General features: G+C 41.5%; 1 protein-coding gene across 12 annotated transcripts in view; it reads right to left on the reverse strand.

Annotated features, from left to right (window-relative positions):
• BCAS3 (BCAS3 microtubule associated cell migration factor) overlaps window positions 1-18295 on the reverse strand; it is a 299398-nt gene that overhangs the window by 265441 nt on the left and 15662 nt on the right. For all 12 annotated transcript variants that reach the window (XR_008434298.1, XM_053960985.1, XM_053960983.1 and 9 more), the window contains 2 exons: window positions 12994-13066; window positions 9-116 (listed from right to left, as the gene is read on the reverse strand). Coding sequence is in view for 11 of the 12 variants with exons in the window: in XM_053960985.1 (XP_053816960.1) it covers window positions 9-116; window positions 12994-13066 (181 nt within the window). In the remaining variant the exon portion in view is untranslated. The remainder of the gene's footprint in view (window positions 1-8; window positions 117-12993; window positions 13067-18295) is intronic.

Here is an 18295-nt window from a genome sequence, read left to right on the forward strand (position 1 = left end):
ACCCTTACCTTTTATTGCAGTGCAGATCATAAATAGGAGTTTTGAACTGGATGGACTTGACCATCTCTCCTGTTCTCAGGGAATACAGATCCACACAGCAGTAGGGTGGGCTGGTGCTGAAAGGAATTTAAAAAAGATTTTAATGGAAATCAGGGTATTTTAAAAACTGGGGTTTAATTCTTTCTGCCTCCTTATGTTGCTTAGCACGCTGAAGGAAAAGTCACAGAAGTCACAGAATTATTAAGATTGGAAAAGTCCTCCAAGAACATCAAGTCCTGGACCCAGAATTCCAGCAATCCCAGCAGAATCCTGGAAAACAAAGGCTCAATATAAACCTTCTACATTAAGAAGGAAAACTGAATTATGATCTCCACGATGGTCATCAACCTGTATTGTGCAACTGATTATCAAACACTTGGTTTCTTTTACCACCAGGAAGACTTTGGAAGTTTTAAACCACATCCTAGTACAAAACTACTCCTCAGAGTAACTCTCTCCTACAGGGAGGACTCTCCCCAGAGCAGCAGCTGAGCTGCCTGACTGGGGCTGATGGAGACACCTCACCCAGAATTTACATTACATCCCTGATGGACTTTTGTTTGAACCATACAGATCTTTTCAACTCTTTGTGTCACTTTTATCATTTTCTTATAAATAAAAGCTTTAAGGCCATTTCTTAATAAAAAAGGCTGAGTGGGAAAAGCGCTGAGTGCTCGACAGGGCCGAGGAAGGCAGTGGTGGAAACCCTTTTAGAGGCTGAGGAGAGGCTTTGATGTGGCAGCTCTGTTCCACAACACCTTCCTCTCCCTCCAAGAACGCATTAAAACCTTGGCTATTTCTAGGTCAAGGAATATGAAGGAGCACAAATTGCCAGCTGTGCAAACATCTCCTGAGCATTGGTAAAAGAGGGTGTTCCCCCCCTGCCCGTATCTGTTTTATTTTAAAGAGTTTCACACAATTCCTGCCCCAGCACTCACTTGTCTCTTGGATCTGCTCAAGCTGCTCGAGAATTTTCTGGAAAGCTGGAGGACAAATGCCAACTGTTTACCCCCAGTGCCTCAAGATCATAAAATGGTTTATACAGTAATGTACAATATACAGTAATGTATAATATACAGTAATGTATAACATACAGTAAATGCACAGCAAGACAACCGTCAGAAAAATAATTAAAAAAATAATAATTTTTGACATTTTGCCCACTGAAATTTTTCCCAAAATATACATTTTCCTAGGCTAATAACTAGAGGGTGTAATTTATTACATCAAGCACTTCAAAGGCCCTTCAAAAACACCTTTAAACCAGTGAAACTTAAGTCAGTTCCTTCACATTGAAGTTCACTCCTGCTCGAAAACACACAAAGCCACTGCAAGATCTATGTACAAACTTTTTAAAATTAAGTGATTTATTACTCTAGCAAATTATAATATTGATAGAAGGGGAATTTCAGAGCAGAAATCTCCACAGTAGATGTAGCTAAAAATCTATGAACACACTTAACTGTGATTACTATTTCCACATCAGCCTGTTTTGAACAGTTTTTCCAATTTACAGGTAATAATTCTGTCATTCAAATGAAGCATCATCATCATTATTATTATTATTATTATTATTATTATTATTATTATCTCTTGCCCAATCATGGTAAGACCATGCTACCAATGCTTTTGTCAACCACACTGGGTAAAACCTTGAGTTCAAGTGCCAAGGAATATCATGGAATCACAGAATTCCAGACTGGGTTGGGTGGGAAGGGACCTTTAAGAAAGCTCATCCACTTTACAGGGACACTTGCCACTATCCCAGGTTGCTCCTTGTCCCCTAGCCTGGAATATTTTATATAGATAGGCCAGAAAGACTCTGAAATTCTCTCACAAATAAAATTCTTGTGAATAAATCCCATAGATTATCAACAAATATTCATTATTTATCCTGATTGTTCAAACAGCTGCAGAGAGAGCAACAACTTCTTTAAAGGTAATGGACACAAATCCAGCAACAGCTTTAAAATGTGGCAATAATAAATGTATAAATACACTCAGGCCTTTTTATCTGCTCCTATTTGAGTGCTGCAGTGCAGGGATGGAGGGGAAGTAGCAGATGCCTCATCCAGCTGGCACTTGGTGACATCTGTGCTCGTGGCCCACGACAGCATCACCTCCTCCCAGATCTGCTGGGTCCCACCATGGCAAAAAAAGCTCTGTGCAAAATGCATGCACAGAGACAAACACACCACTCAAAACCCTCGTGCTTTTTTAATGGGAAAAAAAAAAATTAAAAGGAGAAGAGTGATGGAATCAACATGAGGCCAGTTTTTCTGTGCCCTGAAGGCTTTCTTTGCTGTCAAGGGTTGATTTTCCTCCACTCTGCCACACGATGAACATCCCACTCAAAGAGAGATGGACCTCAGTGACAGGTTGGTCTCATGAGTCTAGAAAGGAAAAACAAAAAGAGCTTGGAGGTGTAAAACTGAAATAAAACTTTTGCTGGGAAAGCTGCCCTGCACGAAAAGCTCTTTAAGTGAGGATTTTCCAGTCAATTGTGGCCCTTAATAAAATCTTTGGCCAGTATCACTGCATTTTATACCACCTTCACAAAGTTTCTTTAAAGCCCGGTCTAAAGCACAAACTTATTTTTATTAATTACTGTTGGTGCCTTTAAGAGGAAACAAAAATATTAAGATTTACATTGAAAGCCTATTTAAAGTAACTAATAGTTCAACATAATCTCTTCCTAGGCCCAGCTTTAACAACCTGTAAGATTAAAAAAAAAATAGAATTTGCTGTAAATATTAAGTTGCTAAGAGCCTGAACTGGAATGTAATTTCCAAACCTGTAGAGACAACAGGTGAGAGAAAAGTGACAGCAATTCCAAGGAACTGGCTGTTCAAGGTATACCCAGAAGATTTGCACAGCAAATTACTCCACCAAGTTGTTTTTGTTTTTAATTACTACTCTATAAAGCATCAAATCTACCAGTAAGTTGCTGGTAAAAAAAGGCTATTTCCATGTGGGAATGAGGAGGATGCTGACAGTGACCCACGTTTTTCATCAGCAGGGGTGGTTACAATTCTCCTGTTCTACCTCTCTGCTGCTTCACAGAAGGGGAAGAGAAGTAAAACAAAACCAGAGCACGGAGTTAATTAATTGAATATTGGAAAAATTCCTGCCTGAACCTTTACACTGGAAAGTTGAAGCATGGGATTTGATTATGATCTTTGTAGCAATATTAGGAACATGGTGAGACCACAAAGGCAATTCTGTTCTCCTCAAGGGCCCTGAAGAAGGTTTGCTCAGATTAACAGATTTCAATTCTGGAAGGATCATCTTCTCTTTCCAGGCCATGCACAAAATGTCCCAGAAGCTCAAAGAAATGATTTTTTACCAAGCAACCTAATCTTGTCTTAAAAGACTTTGACCAACAATGAGTCCTCTATTTTTATGGTGAGTGCTTCCAACATTTTGATCCTTTTATTTTTATGAAATGACTTCTTAGTGCCTGACAGAATTGGTACATATTCTGCTTTTTGGCTTCTGTGTCTCTGTCAAGGACACAAAAAGGCTCATTGCCCTCAGTTACCTTTTGTCAGTAATCACCCAGAGCAATCCAGGCACCATGAAAGTGAAAAAGAACTTTTGAGCCTTAAGTTGTAAGGTTTATTTTCCAGGCCTAGCACCAAACTCCTCTAAGCCCACCTCAGCAGGGTAATTCTCCACTTCTTTCTGAGGAATGCACACCAGAATGAAAACTTTTAAAAAATAATAAATGCAGTTATTTCTTTCTAAACACTACTGCAGAGAGAACTTTCATCATCTATAGGCTCTCTGCATCCCATCTTTTCAAATAAAAACTTGAAAACTCTACTCTGTAAGTAATTTTCTAATTCATGATACTTAACAGAATCATTCAAAATCAGGAAAAGCAGCACAAAATTTCTCAGAAAGTGACACTTCCCTCAAAATGTGTGTACAGCACTGAATTACAAAGCAGCAGAGACATTTTAAGTGCACCACAAATTGCAAAAAGCATGGAAACACTTATTTCTAAATAAGAAAAACCTGTACCAACCTTAGACACATGTTACTAAATCTAATCCTTTAAATACAAGGGAGGGGGTTATTTGATACAGCACTAAAATAGTTGTGTTAAACACCAGGAGATACAAACTTCACTGCTGCATCTTCCTCAAATGTTTTGATCAAGTCTATCAGCCCAGGAAAAAAAGTTCACCTCATCTGTGTACTTCACCATCCTCACTGAAAATATTTTTATTACTTGCCTGTGACACAAGGAGTCACCAAGTCTGCAGAAATCTTTTTGTAACAGGTCAAATGAGTCAGGTTTCAGGCTCATGAAGCTACTTTTTTTTGAACATAAGTAATTTTATTTTAGTTCATCACCGAGGGATTTCATCACAGGGCAGTCTAACTGCACCTGGAATGACCCAGGAAGGACTGGCTGAAGGATTGATTGAGGGATTGGTTGAAGGAACTGGTTTCTGTCTCCTGAATAACTCTGGCCATGGTCTGGGAGAGAACCTGAGGCTCCACAGTGACTTTTCCAGTCCTGAGTACTTTCAACAAGCATTAATCCACTGCTGTTCCATGAAACCAACAACTCCTTCACTTCCCATCTGTAGCTGAGGTGTCAAACATCAATTAGAGGGGGAAGACTTAAGACTGGGTTTGTGCAAATATTGATTATTGCAACAGATTCTATGAGAGAAAAGTAAAATGGGAATCCTTAAGACTATCAGAATAGCAACCTCCAGATTCCTTCTTTTGGCAGCTCTTCCCACATCCAGCAGCACATAACATGCTTTGACTGTTGTGCTCTCTCTGCTATCCCTCACTCTCGTCATCAGAAGATTCTTTCTGGGTTTGAGGGGGTTTTACTGGGTTTTGTTTTTACACTTCAGGACGCACGGAGCTGACGAGAGCCCAGAGCCACCTCGGTGTCCCCGGCATGTGGCACTCCCGTCGCTGGAGTGTAAAACCCAGCACAAGCTGCCTCCTCAGCTGTGGCCTTTGCAGGGAGACCCGGGTGTGACACACTTTCCACTTCAGTGAGACGTGCCACATGCTCCAGAGCAGAGCTGTCCCATCACATCTCCAGTTGGTTAATACAGGGAGATTAGCGGCATCTCCGGAGATTTGTTTGTCTACTTGACCGTGGCTATCACTGAGGGGACTGTACAGCTGGAGCTGCACTTGGAAGAGCAAGATCATTTTTTCTGGTATATTCTGGACTAGATTTTGCTTGTTTGTAGCTAAACAAGCCTTTTATACACAATTTATGAACCTGCACTGGCTGTCTCTGATCATTCTGTGAACATGCACGAAAAGTGAACACATTTCTGTAAATCTTCATGAACATAAGCAAAGATTAAGTTCTGACAGAATGCAACTGCATTTATCATATCTCTATCAACAACTAATATTTCAGTGATCAGCTGATTAAGCCACAATCTGATGTGTTTCCCCCAAAAAATACAAAATTAAAGAGTTGTCTTGCCCTTCCTACTGTCAAGTGAAGCAGAACTCACCACTGAAATAAATGCACATAATTTGTATTGCAGTAACACCCACACGGATCTCCAAGATCATCCAGGATAGACCAAAGTCAAAAACGTAGAGATTTTTGCATATCAAGAGACAGCCACATGTCACAGCTTAAGAGGAAAGGATCACATCTCTGAGAGCACAACTCTGAGGGCAAATTGATGCTGAAACACCTCAGCTCCAGCCAAATTCCACCCAGCACGTGTAGAACCCAAACTGAGCATTTTGGAGCCACTTACAGCCTCAGCTTTTAAAAGTGCCAGCATTTCTAATGCTCCAAAGCAATACCAGAGATTTTTTCTTTATTCTGAGGCATTTGTACTGGCAGTATTTCCTGATTAATGGTGTATCAGAAGACAGCACAGCTAACACAGATGATAGCTGATTATTTAAGCATATATATAACTATTTTATATATCTGAGGCGTGTTCCTCTTCAACCTGTGAGCACTAGAAGCCCCACCTCGTGTGCGACTGAACATTCAACAACCAGCGCTGCAAAATCTTTTCCCGCCACCGCTAAAACCTTTATGAAGGACCAAATATTTCATCCTGTTGGTTCTTGTTAACCCATTTCTTTCGATTTCAGGCTCGTTTTTTTTTTTTTTTTTTTTGCCCCTTCCTGTGCTCTCCCCTCATGATTCACGAGCCTCACAGGCCCCTGGGCACCCTCTCCCCTCAGCACCAACAAAGGCCGCGTTAAGCCGGCGGCTCCAGGCCCGCCCGCGCCGCCGTCCCAGCGCCCTCAGAACCACTTTGGGGCTTCACCACTAAGCACAAAACCTTGCCCCGACCTGTCCAGACTAAAATTCTTTTGCCCTCGGTGTCATTAACGGCGTAAGAAACCCGTGGGGTTGTGCAACACTTCATCACCTCGGCATTAAGCAGCCCCTGCCTGCAGTTGCGTGACGGAGATCATTAGAAGATGTCTGTCAGCTGCACAGGACTCTGCTAAACCTTAATTGTTTATATGCCAGTTTATGGCTCAAATGACAATTTTTGAGGAGCTTGAAAACAATCCCGTTTCCAAGAAATAATTAGAGGGTTTTAGAGCGCGTATGACTGAAGCTGAGCAGGAATGAGCTCAGATCTTCTGGTTAAAGCACTTGAAAAGTGCTCTGAACAGCAAAGCTGCTCTGAGGTTCTGGTCACATCAGGTAGGCCAGAATTCTCCCAAGTGCCCATTAATTATATGTTCTTAGGTATTTCTTACTCTGTTTTATGACTTGAATCACAGACCAAGTTTTACAGATGTGCAGAGTTCTCACCGTAGTTGAACTCACCAAAAGCTGGGTTGAAATGATGAAATAATACCTGAAAATAATTACTTGTGGAGCCCCACTAGCAGTAAAAGGAATATTCTGCTTTTCCTTACATTGGTCTTAAAGTTGAAATCCTCCATGAATTGCTTAACATCAAAAATAAACTTCAGTTTATTTTATAAATTGATTTTATATCCTTTCTCTCAATGAAGGTAACGATGCAGCCACCTCCTCTACTGGAGCACTCTTCATTCAATTTGGAGGGATTTCCTAGTTTAAGGTGGTTGATATTCCCAGGAGAAATTGGAATTGCTAAGGAAAGGCACACAGGAACACAGCATTCCCCCCAGAGAGTCACCGAACACAGCTGATGCTGAAATAGCAGATGAACTTCTCAAACTATGCAGGCAAAATTGATTAAAATGTTGTGCTATTTTATTATTGCCTCACTGTAAAATATTATCATTAAAATGTTCTGTTAATAATTTGAATCACCGTTAATTTTAAAAATAAGTCTGTGAGCAATCATCCAAAAATGTGTGAGGGGTCTCCTCAGGTGATATTCTAATACATTACCTAGTCAGAATTAAAAGAAAGACGGTATTAAGGAAGATCTTTTTTTAAGCACGTGCCTTACAGCTTTTTCACAAAGCAGGAGCCTTCTAAATCTGTATTTTGAATTACTGAAGAAATATTTACTGAGTTATACATTCAAATTTAAAGCTACTAAGACCATTCATTCTGTCAAAAAAACAGAACTAAAGAAAAATAATAATGATATTAGATTTTTAATTATATTTTAATTGTTTTTTCCTCTACTGTGGAGATTTAAAAGGAGCTCATCCATACATGAATGGTTGAGCTCAGGCAACCCCCATGACATTTTGTCTGTATATTAAACATTTTTGAAGAAAGGAAAGGAAAAGCACAGGAAGGACTTGAGAGAGCCCATGGTAAGGGAAAAAATGGCATTAGTAACAGATGCAAAGTTCAAATATTGTCAATTTGTAGGGAATTACTCGAGTGGCAGCAGTTGTGTCACAACACAGAAACAAGGGCTGGAAGTTGAAGCAGTTTGCAATCAGCTGCTCCAACTACGAGCAAGAAGTGACTGCACTTGTTTGGGAAAAAACAGATTAAAGAGCATCCTCTGTGAACCCACTGGGATCTGATGGCTTTAAGTGTCCTCAGGAAAAGAGAACAGCTTCAATCATCCCGAAATCTCTGCTTTCCTATGTCCTTTAAATCCTTCCTACACTACAGAACACGGGAATAACCCTAAAACATATAAGAAAAGAAAATATAATCCTCAACTGCTCTCCGGGTCTGTCACGTTGATTTATAACAGTTATTTCTAAGACAGACAAAAACACACAGATGCAAACAATTACTCTATTTTTGTAGGCAACAAGTGAGGTGGGTGGTAACTGAGAAATTTTGAAAAATCCTGTCACAATATTCCATTTTTTCTGAAGTAACCCTCAGCACACAACAAACGCTCGCCACATCAGAGACTTTCCAGGGCCTGAAGGGCCACTTTGATTCCAGACCGCTGCAGGCATTAGTGGGGACGTAATTAGGGTAAAAAGTTCAACCACAGTTCCATGTCTAGAGTGCTGCCAGAAATAAATTTCCTCTCATTCACTGGTTTCTACTGTACCCTCCCTGAGAAACATATTGAAAACACATTTATCTTTGTAGAGTTTGTTCCTCTTCTAATTAACTTTATAGCGTTTACAGTATTTAATAATTTAAAGTGGAATTTAAAGTGGCCCTGGAAGTGGCAGCCCTGCCTGTAATGGTGCTGTGCATTATCTTTTCCCTGTGGTGCTTCTTTTGACAAGTTACTGGGGGCAGCTTTGTGCTCCAGCTGGTTTTATCTGGACTTCCTTCCCTCCATCCTTCCCATCCCTTCATCACTACACACAAAGGGGTCGGAACAGCAGTAAAACAAAACTGTGCCTCAGCTCGGAAATCTGCTGTCCCAAACCTCCACTGCATCCCAAGGATGCCTTGGAAAAGGTTTATCTTTTCACAGCTTCATAAATCAAAGCTTTAGAAGGTCAAAACTACCCATGGTTCTCACCAGCTGGTCAAGGTTTGACCCTAAATACTCATTTTCTCCCAGTTTTGATCCAAGATTAACAGTTTATTATAGTTCAAAGGTTATTTCTTGCTCTAGGTTCACTGAGACAAACATTTGGAGTATCAGAGGAACTCCAGAGCTTTCCTGCCCTTGGTATTTACACATGGAAACACCACCTTATTCCATTAAAGCTCCATCTCCTGGCATTGGAATCTGTGAGAAAATTCACAGAATTACCAGCAAACATTACTTCAACATTACAAAAAAAGTACATTTTTATAATCACAGAATCAACGTGCAAGAAAAAATGCTGGGATCTGAAGAGCTCTTTGTAAGATGCAGATTCTGTCTCGAGCATGTAACAACCCCATCCAGCATCACTAAAAGGAATTTAAACTACTTTATTCCTGCCTCTCTCAGGATCTTAAAAGCTACCACACAACCTGCTAAGGCTAAACTGAATTTTCCTAAAAGAAATCAGAGAGGAAAATGTTTTTCATCTGCTGGAAGGGAAGGAAGTCTTTGCAAGGCAGCTGACACCACACAGCTCTGCAGTTAACGGGGCTCTGCAGTTATGCAGCAGCACAAGAACCTCTGGGACTCAAATCCCCAAAGGTAACAGAAATGAGAGTGTTTTGGCCAACTTTAGAGGTCCTACTGTACTTTTTAGAACATAATAATTAAAAAAAATTTTCTTTCTATGCTTGAGAGTCTTCAGAAAATCTGAGTTTTGCACAGTCTTCAATAAAAGCCCAAATACTTCTCAAACTTCATGAAAATCCATTACATAGCACCCAACACAATGAAAATCACAACCATCTGGCCCAGACCATTTTTCTGTGTGATTTCAGAAAACAAACTGCATTTTCTACCTGCAGTGACCACACCCTTTGCACAGCCCATGGCAGGGCTGAGCCAGGTGAGTCCTCACCATCACCACTAGGAAAAAACAGAGGAAATTTCTGAAATTTCAGGGCATCCCAGAAGAGCTCCCCTGAGCATTGTCTGGGAACAAAAACTTCATTCACCAGAGCTCATTTCCTCCTCTTGGGTGATCCTTGCAGGAGCTTTGCTGTTTTGTGTCTGACAAATCATTTCCCAGCCAGCTCATCTGAAGCATTAAAAGCTTCAGACACTTGGAGTGGACACTGGATTTTAGCACTGCCCCGTGATTTGCCAGACCCAGACCAGGCTCACATGACTCTGAAATCTATTAATTGAGAAAATATTAACATTTTAATTGTGCTGTTACTCATGTGAAGCTGCTTCCTAAACCTGAGCACTCCCATAAACACATTCCAGAGCTGAAGTTGGGTTAAGGTTAGCAGGATTTAATTTAATTAATTTAATCTACAGTAGCCATGAGAATAAAGCACACGCTTCCTGAAAATCTGCTGTCAATTGATTTGCCTTGTAAACAGATCAGCAGGGGAAAAAAAAATGCTGGCTAGCCAAAGTTACACATTTTGTTTGCTCCAACTACTCCTCCTTTTTTAATTTACCCTAATTTCCTCTCTCCTCCATGATTAATAAAGATTACCTCTTGCTTCTCATGCCCTTGAATGACCTCCATCCAATTCTTCAAGTCATCCAAAACTTTCCACCACTTGATAGCATCAAATTAATTCACCTTTCTAAAAATACAAGCTGGAAAACCAGCACAGGCTAGAGGCTGCTGTAGGAGCCACTGCCTGAGCTCCTGCACTCTCCCTAAAGGCCTCAAACTCTTACTTTTTAATCTTCTATTACTGATTGTTTACTGCTAACCTTTTAGCAAAGTGATTTGGCTATTTGGACACAGGACAAGGGAACCAGAATATCAAATGTTTTTTGTAAGGATGGCTTAGAGATCCAGTACCTGGAGGAAGGCTTTAGAAGAGCATGTAGTGACAGGACAAGGGCTCTGGCTTCCCTGCCCCTTTCTCCCTGTCCCTGCTCCTTCACGTGCTTTTATTTCCCTCCTGGAATGACCATTTTGATTATTTTCAGCTTTCTTGTTAGCTATATTATCTACTGAAGGGCAAATTTGTAATCTCTCCATTTATTCTCAACTGTTTTTTTTAATAATCTGAATTAAAACAGAATTATCCTGGTTGGTCTCCCTTTAAACTTCTCCATTAGTTAAACTGAAGTATTTATTTAACATTTACATTTGAACAGAATGAAATAATGTATTTTGGACCTCTCTGGTGTATTTGAAAGTGTTTTTACAGATCCAGTCTGTTCCAAACTATGGCTTCAATAACCCATGTGGGGAAAATAGGGATATCTTAATGTTTCACCACCTAGGAAATGCATTAATATGCACCAAACCCAGCAATTAATTTTGTGTGTGTATAAAGATTTGTTTGTCTTATCACCAGGAACAAGCAGGCATGTCTTTACAACCCTCCACAACCCCAAAATTTAGTCAGATATTCTTTCTTTTTTTGGTTTTCCTTTTAATTTGCAAATCTTGTAATCTAAGACTGAAGCTGCCTGAACCAACCTCTAAACCAGCAGAGCAATACCAGCCAAAAACCACAATCTGTTTCCCATTTCTGTGTCAGGACTGCATCTTTCAGGGGGCTGTGAAAACAATTGTTTTCAAAAGATTGTACAGTGAATCATTGGCTGGTTTGGGTTGGAAGGGGACCCTTAAAGATCATCCAGGCCAACCCCCCTGTGAAACATTTCAGTCTTTTTACTAGCTGGAAAAATGGGACTTTTAAAATAGAAAAATGTGTGTACCAGAAAATCAGATACGAGGCAAAAGTTTCATCTTGTTGATGAGTATGAAATGATCACATACAAGAACAGAAAACAAAATCTATTATCAGGAAATTCACCTGGGAATTAATTAATAATTGTAACAACAAAAAATTATTTGGAAATGGCAATATTATGGTGTTGAAAACACATGAGGGGCTTTTTTTTTTTTTTTTTTTTTGAGGAAAGCAGAAACTGCCCAGAATCTTTGAATTATTTTCCATTAACTGAGGAATACATTAGCATCATGAAAATAATTATCTTCAGGGTTTGGTCATTTCTCAGGTATCTCAGCTTCTAAAATAAGACTGTAAAAGAAGATTTTTACTAAACCAACACATCCTTTACATATATAAATACACTATTTGGATAAAGACAGAGCAGTATTTGCACCTCTAATTTATAAACAGTTAAATTTACAGGGCAGGGAAGAAAAGGAGAAAAATCACCATAAACTGTTTTTTGCAAGTTGTAAATACATAAAGAAAAAAAAATTCACTTCTCTGCCTTATGTGAATTCTAATTCAAACATTTAAGGCAGGTAACATTAATATTGCAATTTAACACAGTAATAACAGAGAAAGGTAAAGATTTGACAGTTCTTCCTTCACACACACAGTGATTAAATTCTTAATTGAAAAAGGTGTGGCACAGAATTAGTCTTACAACTGTAAGAAGATTTACTTCAACTGCTCAGTCATTAAATGGCTGTGTAGAGGATTACTCCTGAAAAGCAAATATTTTCCTGTAGGTAGAGATATAAATCCTGTGCATTGTCTGAATCAAACACAAAATATCTCAAGGGCCTCTTTTATAAGAGCAGTGATACCACAATTCTGGAGAGAGCACAAAACAAGACTGTAAACTGATTTTTGTAACATGAGGAAGGAGGTTTAACATGTATTTTGCTAATAAACAGTGTGTGGCTGCAACAATGAAATGCTTGGTATTTTTAATTCATCTGCTGCTTGAAAAATTACTTTTTAAGACACAGAGATTGCTTGAAACACTTCACAATAATAATTCTGACCCGGGTTAATATCAGAAAAGGTTAATCATAAAGTTGTGATTCCACTGAGAATAAAATAAACTTAAAATACCTCTTTATTTATTTTATATCAAGAGTCTCTTTTTATTGCTTTCCAAAAGCTTTCCAAAAGCTGTGCTAAAGTCACAGGAAAATATATGTTGACACACCAAAAAAATAATTTCAAGCCACATCCCAGTGTTATCCCATGAAGAAAAAAGGAACAAAGCTTTAAAGATGTCATCTGCTGGGCTTTTCAGATGGCAATACAATTTATATATTCCTTTTATCCACAAAAAACATTCTTACCCAGAAGACCCAATGCTTTTGCACACACCAAGCAGAGGCCTCTTCTCAGCAAAATTATCACATTTCTGAGCACCTGGCAAGAGGGAAAACAAAAGGAAAGAAAAAGCAAATCACCACGTGCTGTTTGTTCAGTTCCCAGGTTCAGGTTGGGGCCCAATCTATTGAATATAACACAAAACTCCCAGCTTGTGCAAGATAAGGGACAGAAATTCAAATTACAGGCAGAGCTGTGACAGAGATGAAAATGAGAAACAACACAAGCAGCAAAACGTGGCCAGGCTTTGGGAGTGATTTTCTGTTCATCCCACTTGGGGCTGGGATTCTGTGTCTGTACCAAGTGTTCTTGCTCACTTTTCATTGTTTTTATCAAGTTCTCTGCAGCTCTGCCTGGGCTCACACCTTGGTTTGTAGAAATGGCAGGCAGGAGTGCCAACCTCAGAGCAAACTGCCCAAGGAAAACAGGAGATGAAAATCAAACCACATTGATCTGATCCGCCACCAGGAGATCTAAACCTTCAAAAAGACATCCTCCAAGTGGAAACACAAGTCCTGCAGCTCATCCCATCCCCTTTTCGGGGTGCTGAGAGCAGCACAGCCCAGCAGAGCTGCTTTGTGCCATGCTGGGCCAGCTGTCCCTGCCCTGGGATCCTGTCCCCCAGCAGCCCTGGCACTGGGAGCCAGCCCTGGCACTGGGAGCCAGCCCTGCTGTGCCCCCAGGCTCACTCACACCTCCACCCCAGCACAAGGCAGACTGTTAAAGACGTCACACTCCTTAAAATGGGGTTTTAAGAGTTTGGAGAAACTTTGCTTTATTGCTGAGTAAACAGAAATAAAATTAAAATTGAGTTTTTAAATATTTAAAAAAAAGAAAAAAAAATCTCACTCCTGCTTGTGAACAATGTTTAACTGAATTCCAGGGTATGTTTCTACCCAACTTAAATAACAAAGTAACAACCAGTACCACCACTACTAACTTTCCTTCATTTTCTTTCAACCTTTGCCTTTTTAATTACCTATCTATAGGTCTGCACATGTGTAGTGAATAATGGAAATTTTTTTTCTCCATTATACACCAAACCCTTTGATCTCTAAAGAATATTAGTGATACAGTCTGCTCAGAATTTAAATCTTGAATACTGCTGTACAAAACGAAATCATTTATTCAGAAAGGCACAACAATTAACAATATACATTTTGACACAGCAGACTGTTCATTATTAATGACTCAGGTACATGCATTTAATTTGTAACAAACACTTGCTGAGTCCTCTCATCTGTACAAGGAAAAATCTTCCCTCCTACACCTTTGGGTATTTAAAAAGTCAAATGGGTCACATCAATAACTCCACCATCAACAATAGCTTTACAAATCACCTAAACCAGCCAGATGTATTTTCCTTTTATTCCTATTATTTCAAGCTCTTTGGTGAGTCAAACCTGTACTGTATGTACTGACCTGTAAATTGATAAATGAAACATAAAAGTCTTCTTAAGAGGCTGGCAACCCATTTGTTTCCTTCAGTGCAGGTACCAGATGAATTCCATTTGTTCTGTTCCCAGCTCTGAGGTGAAATGCTGACTACCAGCACTTCTGACACCGATCTAAGCGCTGCCAGGATTTTACCTGAAGTATTTAACTCGAATTTTTCCCTTCTTTTCTCACTAGAATATATTAGAGACACGAATTCAGATGTTTCTTTGTGGTTTAGTTTAATGACCAGGAAGGAAAAAGAAGGAGGAAAAACGTGGGGGGGAGTCCAGGGAATCAAGCGCCCCAAAATCAAAAGCAATGCCAGATTTAATACCCACGGCACAGATTTGCAAGATTTCTGTGACAGGTGCTTAAACTTCTGATTTCTGTCCATAATGACTCGAGTCCCTCAATTTTAAAAAATCCATTTGCTACTTCAATACTTTCAGAATGTAAATATTAATAGTGCAGGAAAGGATCATTACTGGGAGGCCTCTGAGGGCATTAAATCAGGTTAATAGCTGTCCCATCCACGAGATTGCACAGAGTGACATGTGTTGGGCTCTAATGGAGGCAGGAGCCTCTCCCAGGTCTGGGGTGGCATTTAATCTCCCAAGTTCTGCTGGATTAATTTTCATTTGTAAAATTGTGTTTATTTGCATGTGCGAGGCGCTGACGTTGCACACACCTGCTGCACACACAGTGTTTAACAAAATTGAAATGAAAAACAGCTCTCTAAATCCCCCCAAATACAAAAAGTATTGAAATCCTGTTGCAAAGTCTTTTTCTTAAACTCCTTTTATTCTAAATCCTTTTAACTCTGTCATATAACACTACAGCATTTATAAAATGCTGGAAATCCTGACAAATCACACAATTAAAGTAATGAAAACTGCCCTTCCTGCCAACAAGGCACCACCTTATCTACAGCTCCATTTAGCTAAATGATAGGTTTGGTTTTTTAAAAACCTAACTTCAGTCAGTGTGCTTAAAATTGAGGAAAAAAAAAAAAAGAGGGGGGAAAAAATCTCTCTCTGTGGCTAAATGAAATTTCATACAAATCAACATTTAGAAGTTTATGAAGTCAAAAGGTTACCCACACTAAGCTCAAAGCAGCTTAGACCCTGTCCTGCTGATGAAACTGTGAATAGAGACCTCAGGGCCTGCTAAGGCCTCTCAATAATGCCAATAAAAAGAGTGACCACACCACCAAAAGCAGCACATCTTGGTGCAGAATAAAAACGAAAGCCAGTGGATGCCACAGGAACTCAAAGGCTGCTCAGAAGTCTGGAAATGCCCCTGGTTTCCCATCAGGAGGAAACGTGCTGGATGAATTTCACACTCTGACCTATTTAGCAGTGCTCAGAGGCACCATGGAGTGGATTTTCCTGGTGTTTAATTCCACTGATCAGTCCCATTTAATAATGAGTGCTGCTCCTGCTCCACTAAACCCCTCTCATTTCCATCTTTTCCTTGGAAATCTTGTGGTCCTGCAGCAGCCCAGCAGTACCTGGGAATGCTCCAGGCTGGAATTCCCTCTCAGCCCAGCTGGGAGAAAGTTTCAGGTGCACTGGCCTAGAGCACCAGAAAACAATGAAATAATAATTTTATTTCATTTATGATGTGATGAGGAAACACAGGTCAGGCCAAAGCTTCGAAGAAATTGGGATTTTACAATGTTGCACCCCAAAATTCTTCCCTGTAATCTCTCTAAAAGAGCCTTACTTGGAGAATTCCAGTCTGTAATTTCTCTAATCCACAGACATTCCCATTCATTATCCCAAAAGCCCCATGGAACAGTGGGAGAACAGCAAAACTCAGACACACACCTGCACAACCACCCCAAACCTTGCTTGTCCATTGGGCAGGGCCAGCCCCTCCACCACACAGAACCTGGGATTATTTTGGCCCTTGGGCATTTCAAACCACTGAGCCACCCAAGTGGCTGAACATACACAAACCTCACATCTGCCTGCCTTCAGAAAGCAACCTAAATATTAGAGCTCTTTAAGTGTACCTGCACATCAACCTGAGTCAGCTTTTGAGGTTCAAATCTTAATTTTACCAACATCAAAGATGGCAGCAGTGGAGAACAGGGATAAATCTGCTGCAATATTTGAACTCTCAATGGGTTATTTCCTTTTTTTGTTTGCTTTTTTCCCCCCCTTATAAGTCAATTTGAGTGAACAGTCAAATTCACTGAGAGATGTAGGGCTATTATATCATCTTTCTGCAAGCAGCATAATCTAGAAAATGGCAATAAATTAATTCAGCTCGCTGGAGGAATTTATTTTCATCATGCTGAAACATGGAAATAGGTTTTACAGACAACCACTGATCTAAACTTCACCACACCAGCCTGTCACCTCTTTGAGCAGGAATTGCCACACACAGAGCTGCTCCTCTGGCTTTCTCAGTTTCCTGACTGATTTTTAAACTATGCAGCTCTACCTTGACAAATGGGACAGCACAAGGCAAAGCAGGTATTTGGCCAGGGGCCTGTAAAATGACCTGGGATAAGTAATAAAAAATGGGAGATTGTAGCACTGACTTCCTTCAGAAAGCATCAATATTCTGATTTTGTAGGTGAAAGAACAACAAAGGTAACTGAAATAAATGTATCACTGCCCCAGCACTGACAGAAAATCCAGACCTGGACACATGGAAAGAACCCTAACCCCAGCCCAGCACCCAGATCTGGAAGTGGAGAAGAGCCAAGGATGGCTCAGAGGTATTACAGCTCAGCATTCCTGTCCCTAAGGCTGCCAGAGTGCAGACTGAGGTGTTCTCATAGTCTAAATACGAGCTCTGCAAGCCCAAAATTTGGTCACAGTGCAAACCCCCAGTCACCAAAAAGGCCCTGTACATTCTAAGCTGCACAGAGCAATTAAAGCCCTGCCTAATGAAGGCCCTGGTAGGTATGACCTGACCACGGAGAAGAGTTGATATCTGGAGGGTTTGGCATTATTTACAGAAATCCCTCCATTTCTCATGGCCATCTCCCCCAGGCTGCAGAGCAGGACATCAAAGTGATGCTGCAGAGCTGGCCCAGCCCAGGCTGGTGGCACAAAGCAGAGCAGAGCTGGCCCAGCCCGGGCTGGTGGCACAAAGCAGAGCAGAGCTGGCCCAGCCCAGGCTGGTGGCCCAGAGCAGAGCTGGCCCAGCCCAGGCTGGTGGCTCAAAGCAGAGCTGGCCCAGCCCAGGCTGGTGGCTCAAAGCAGAGCTGGCCCAGCCCAGGTTGGTGGCTCAAAGCAGAGCTGGCCCAGCCCAGGCTGGTGGCCCAGAGCAGAGCAGAGCTGGCCCAGCCCAGGCTGGTGGCCCAGAGCAGAGCAGAGCAGAGCTGGCCCAGCCCAGGCTGGTGGCAGAGAGCAGAGCTGGCCCAGCCCAGGCTGGTGGCCCAGAGCAGAGCAGAGCAGAGCTGGCCCAGCCCGGGCTGGTGGCACAGAGCAGAGCTGGCCCAGCCCAGGTTGGTGGCTCTGAGCAGAGCAGAGCTGGCCCAGCCCGGGCTGGTGGCACAGAGCAGAGCTGGCCCAGCCCAGGTTGGTGGCTCTGAGCAGAGCAGAGCTGGCCCAGCCCAGGCTGGTGGCTCTGAGCAGAGCAGAGCTGGCCCAGCCCAGGCTGGTGGCTCAGAGCAGAGCTGGCCCAGCCCAGGCTGGTGGCTCAAAGCAGAGCTGGCCCAGCCCAGGCTGGTGGCCCAGAGCAGAGCTGGCCCAGCCCAGGCTGGTGGCCCAGAGCAGAGCAGAGCAGAGCTGGCCCAGCCCGGGCTGGTGGCACAGAGCAGAGCTGGCCCAGCCCAGGCTGGTGGCCCAGAGCAGAGCAGAGCTGGCCCAG

The sequence above is a fragment of the Vidua chalybeata genome, chromosome 20 (assembly GCF_026979565.1).
Source record: "Vidua chalybeata isolate OUT-0048 chromosome 20, bVidCha1 merged haplotype, whole genome shotgun sequence".
NCBI lineage: Eukaryota > Metazoa > Chordata > Aves > Passeriformes > Viduidae > Vidua > Vidua chalybeata.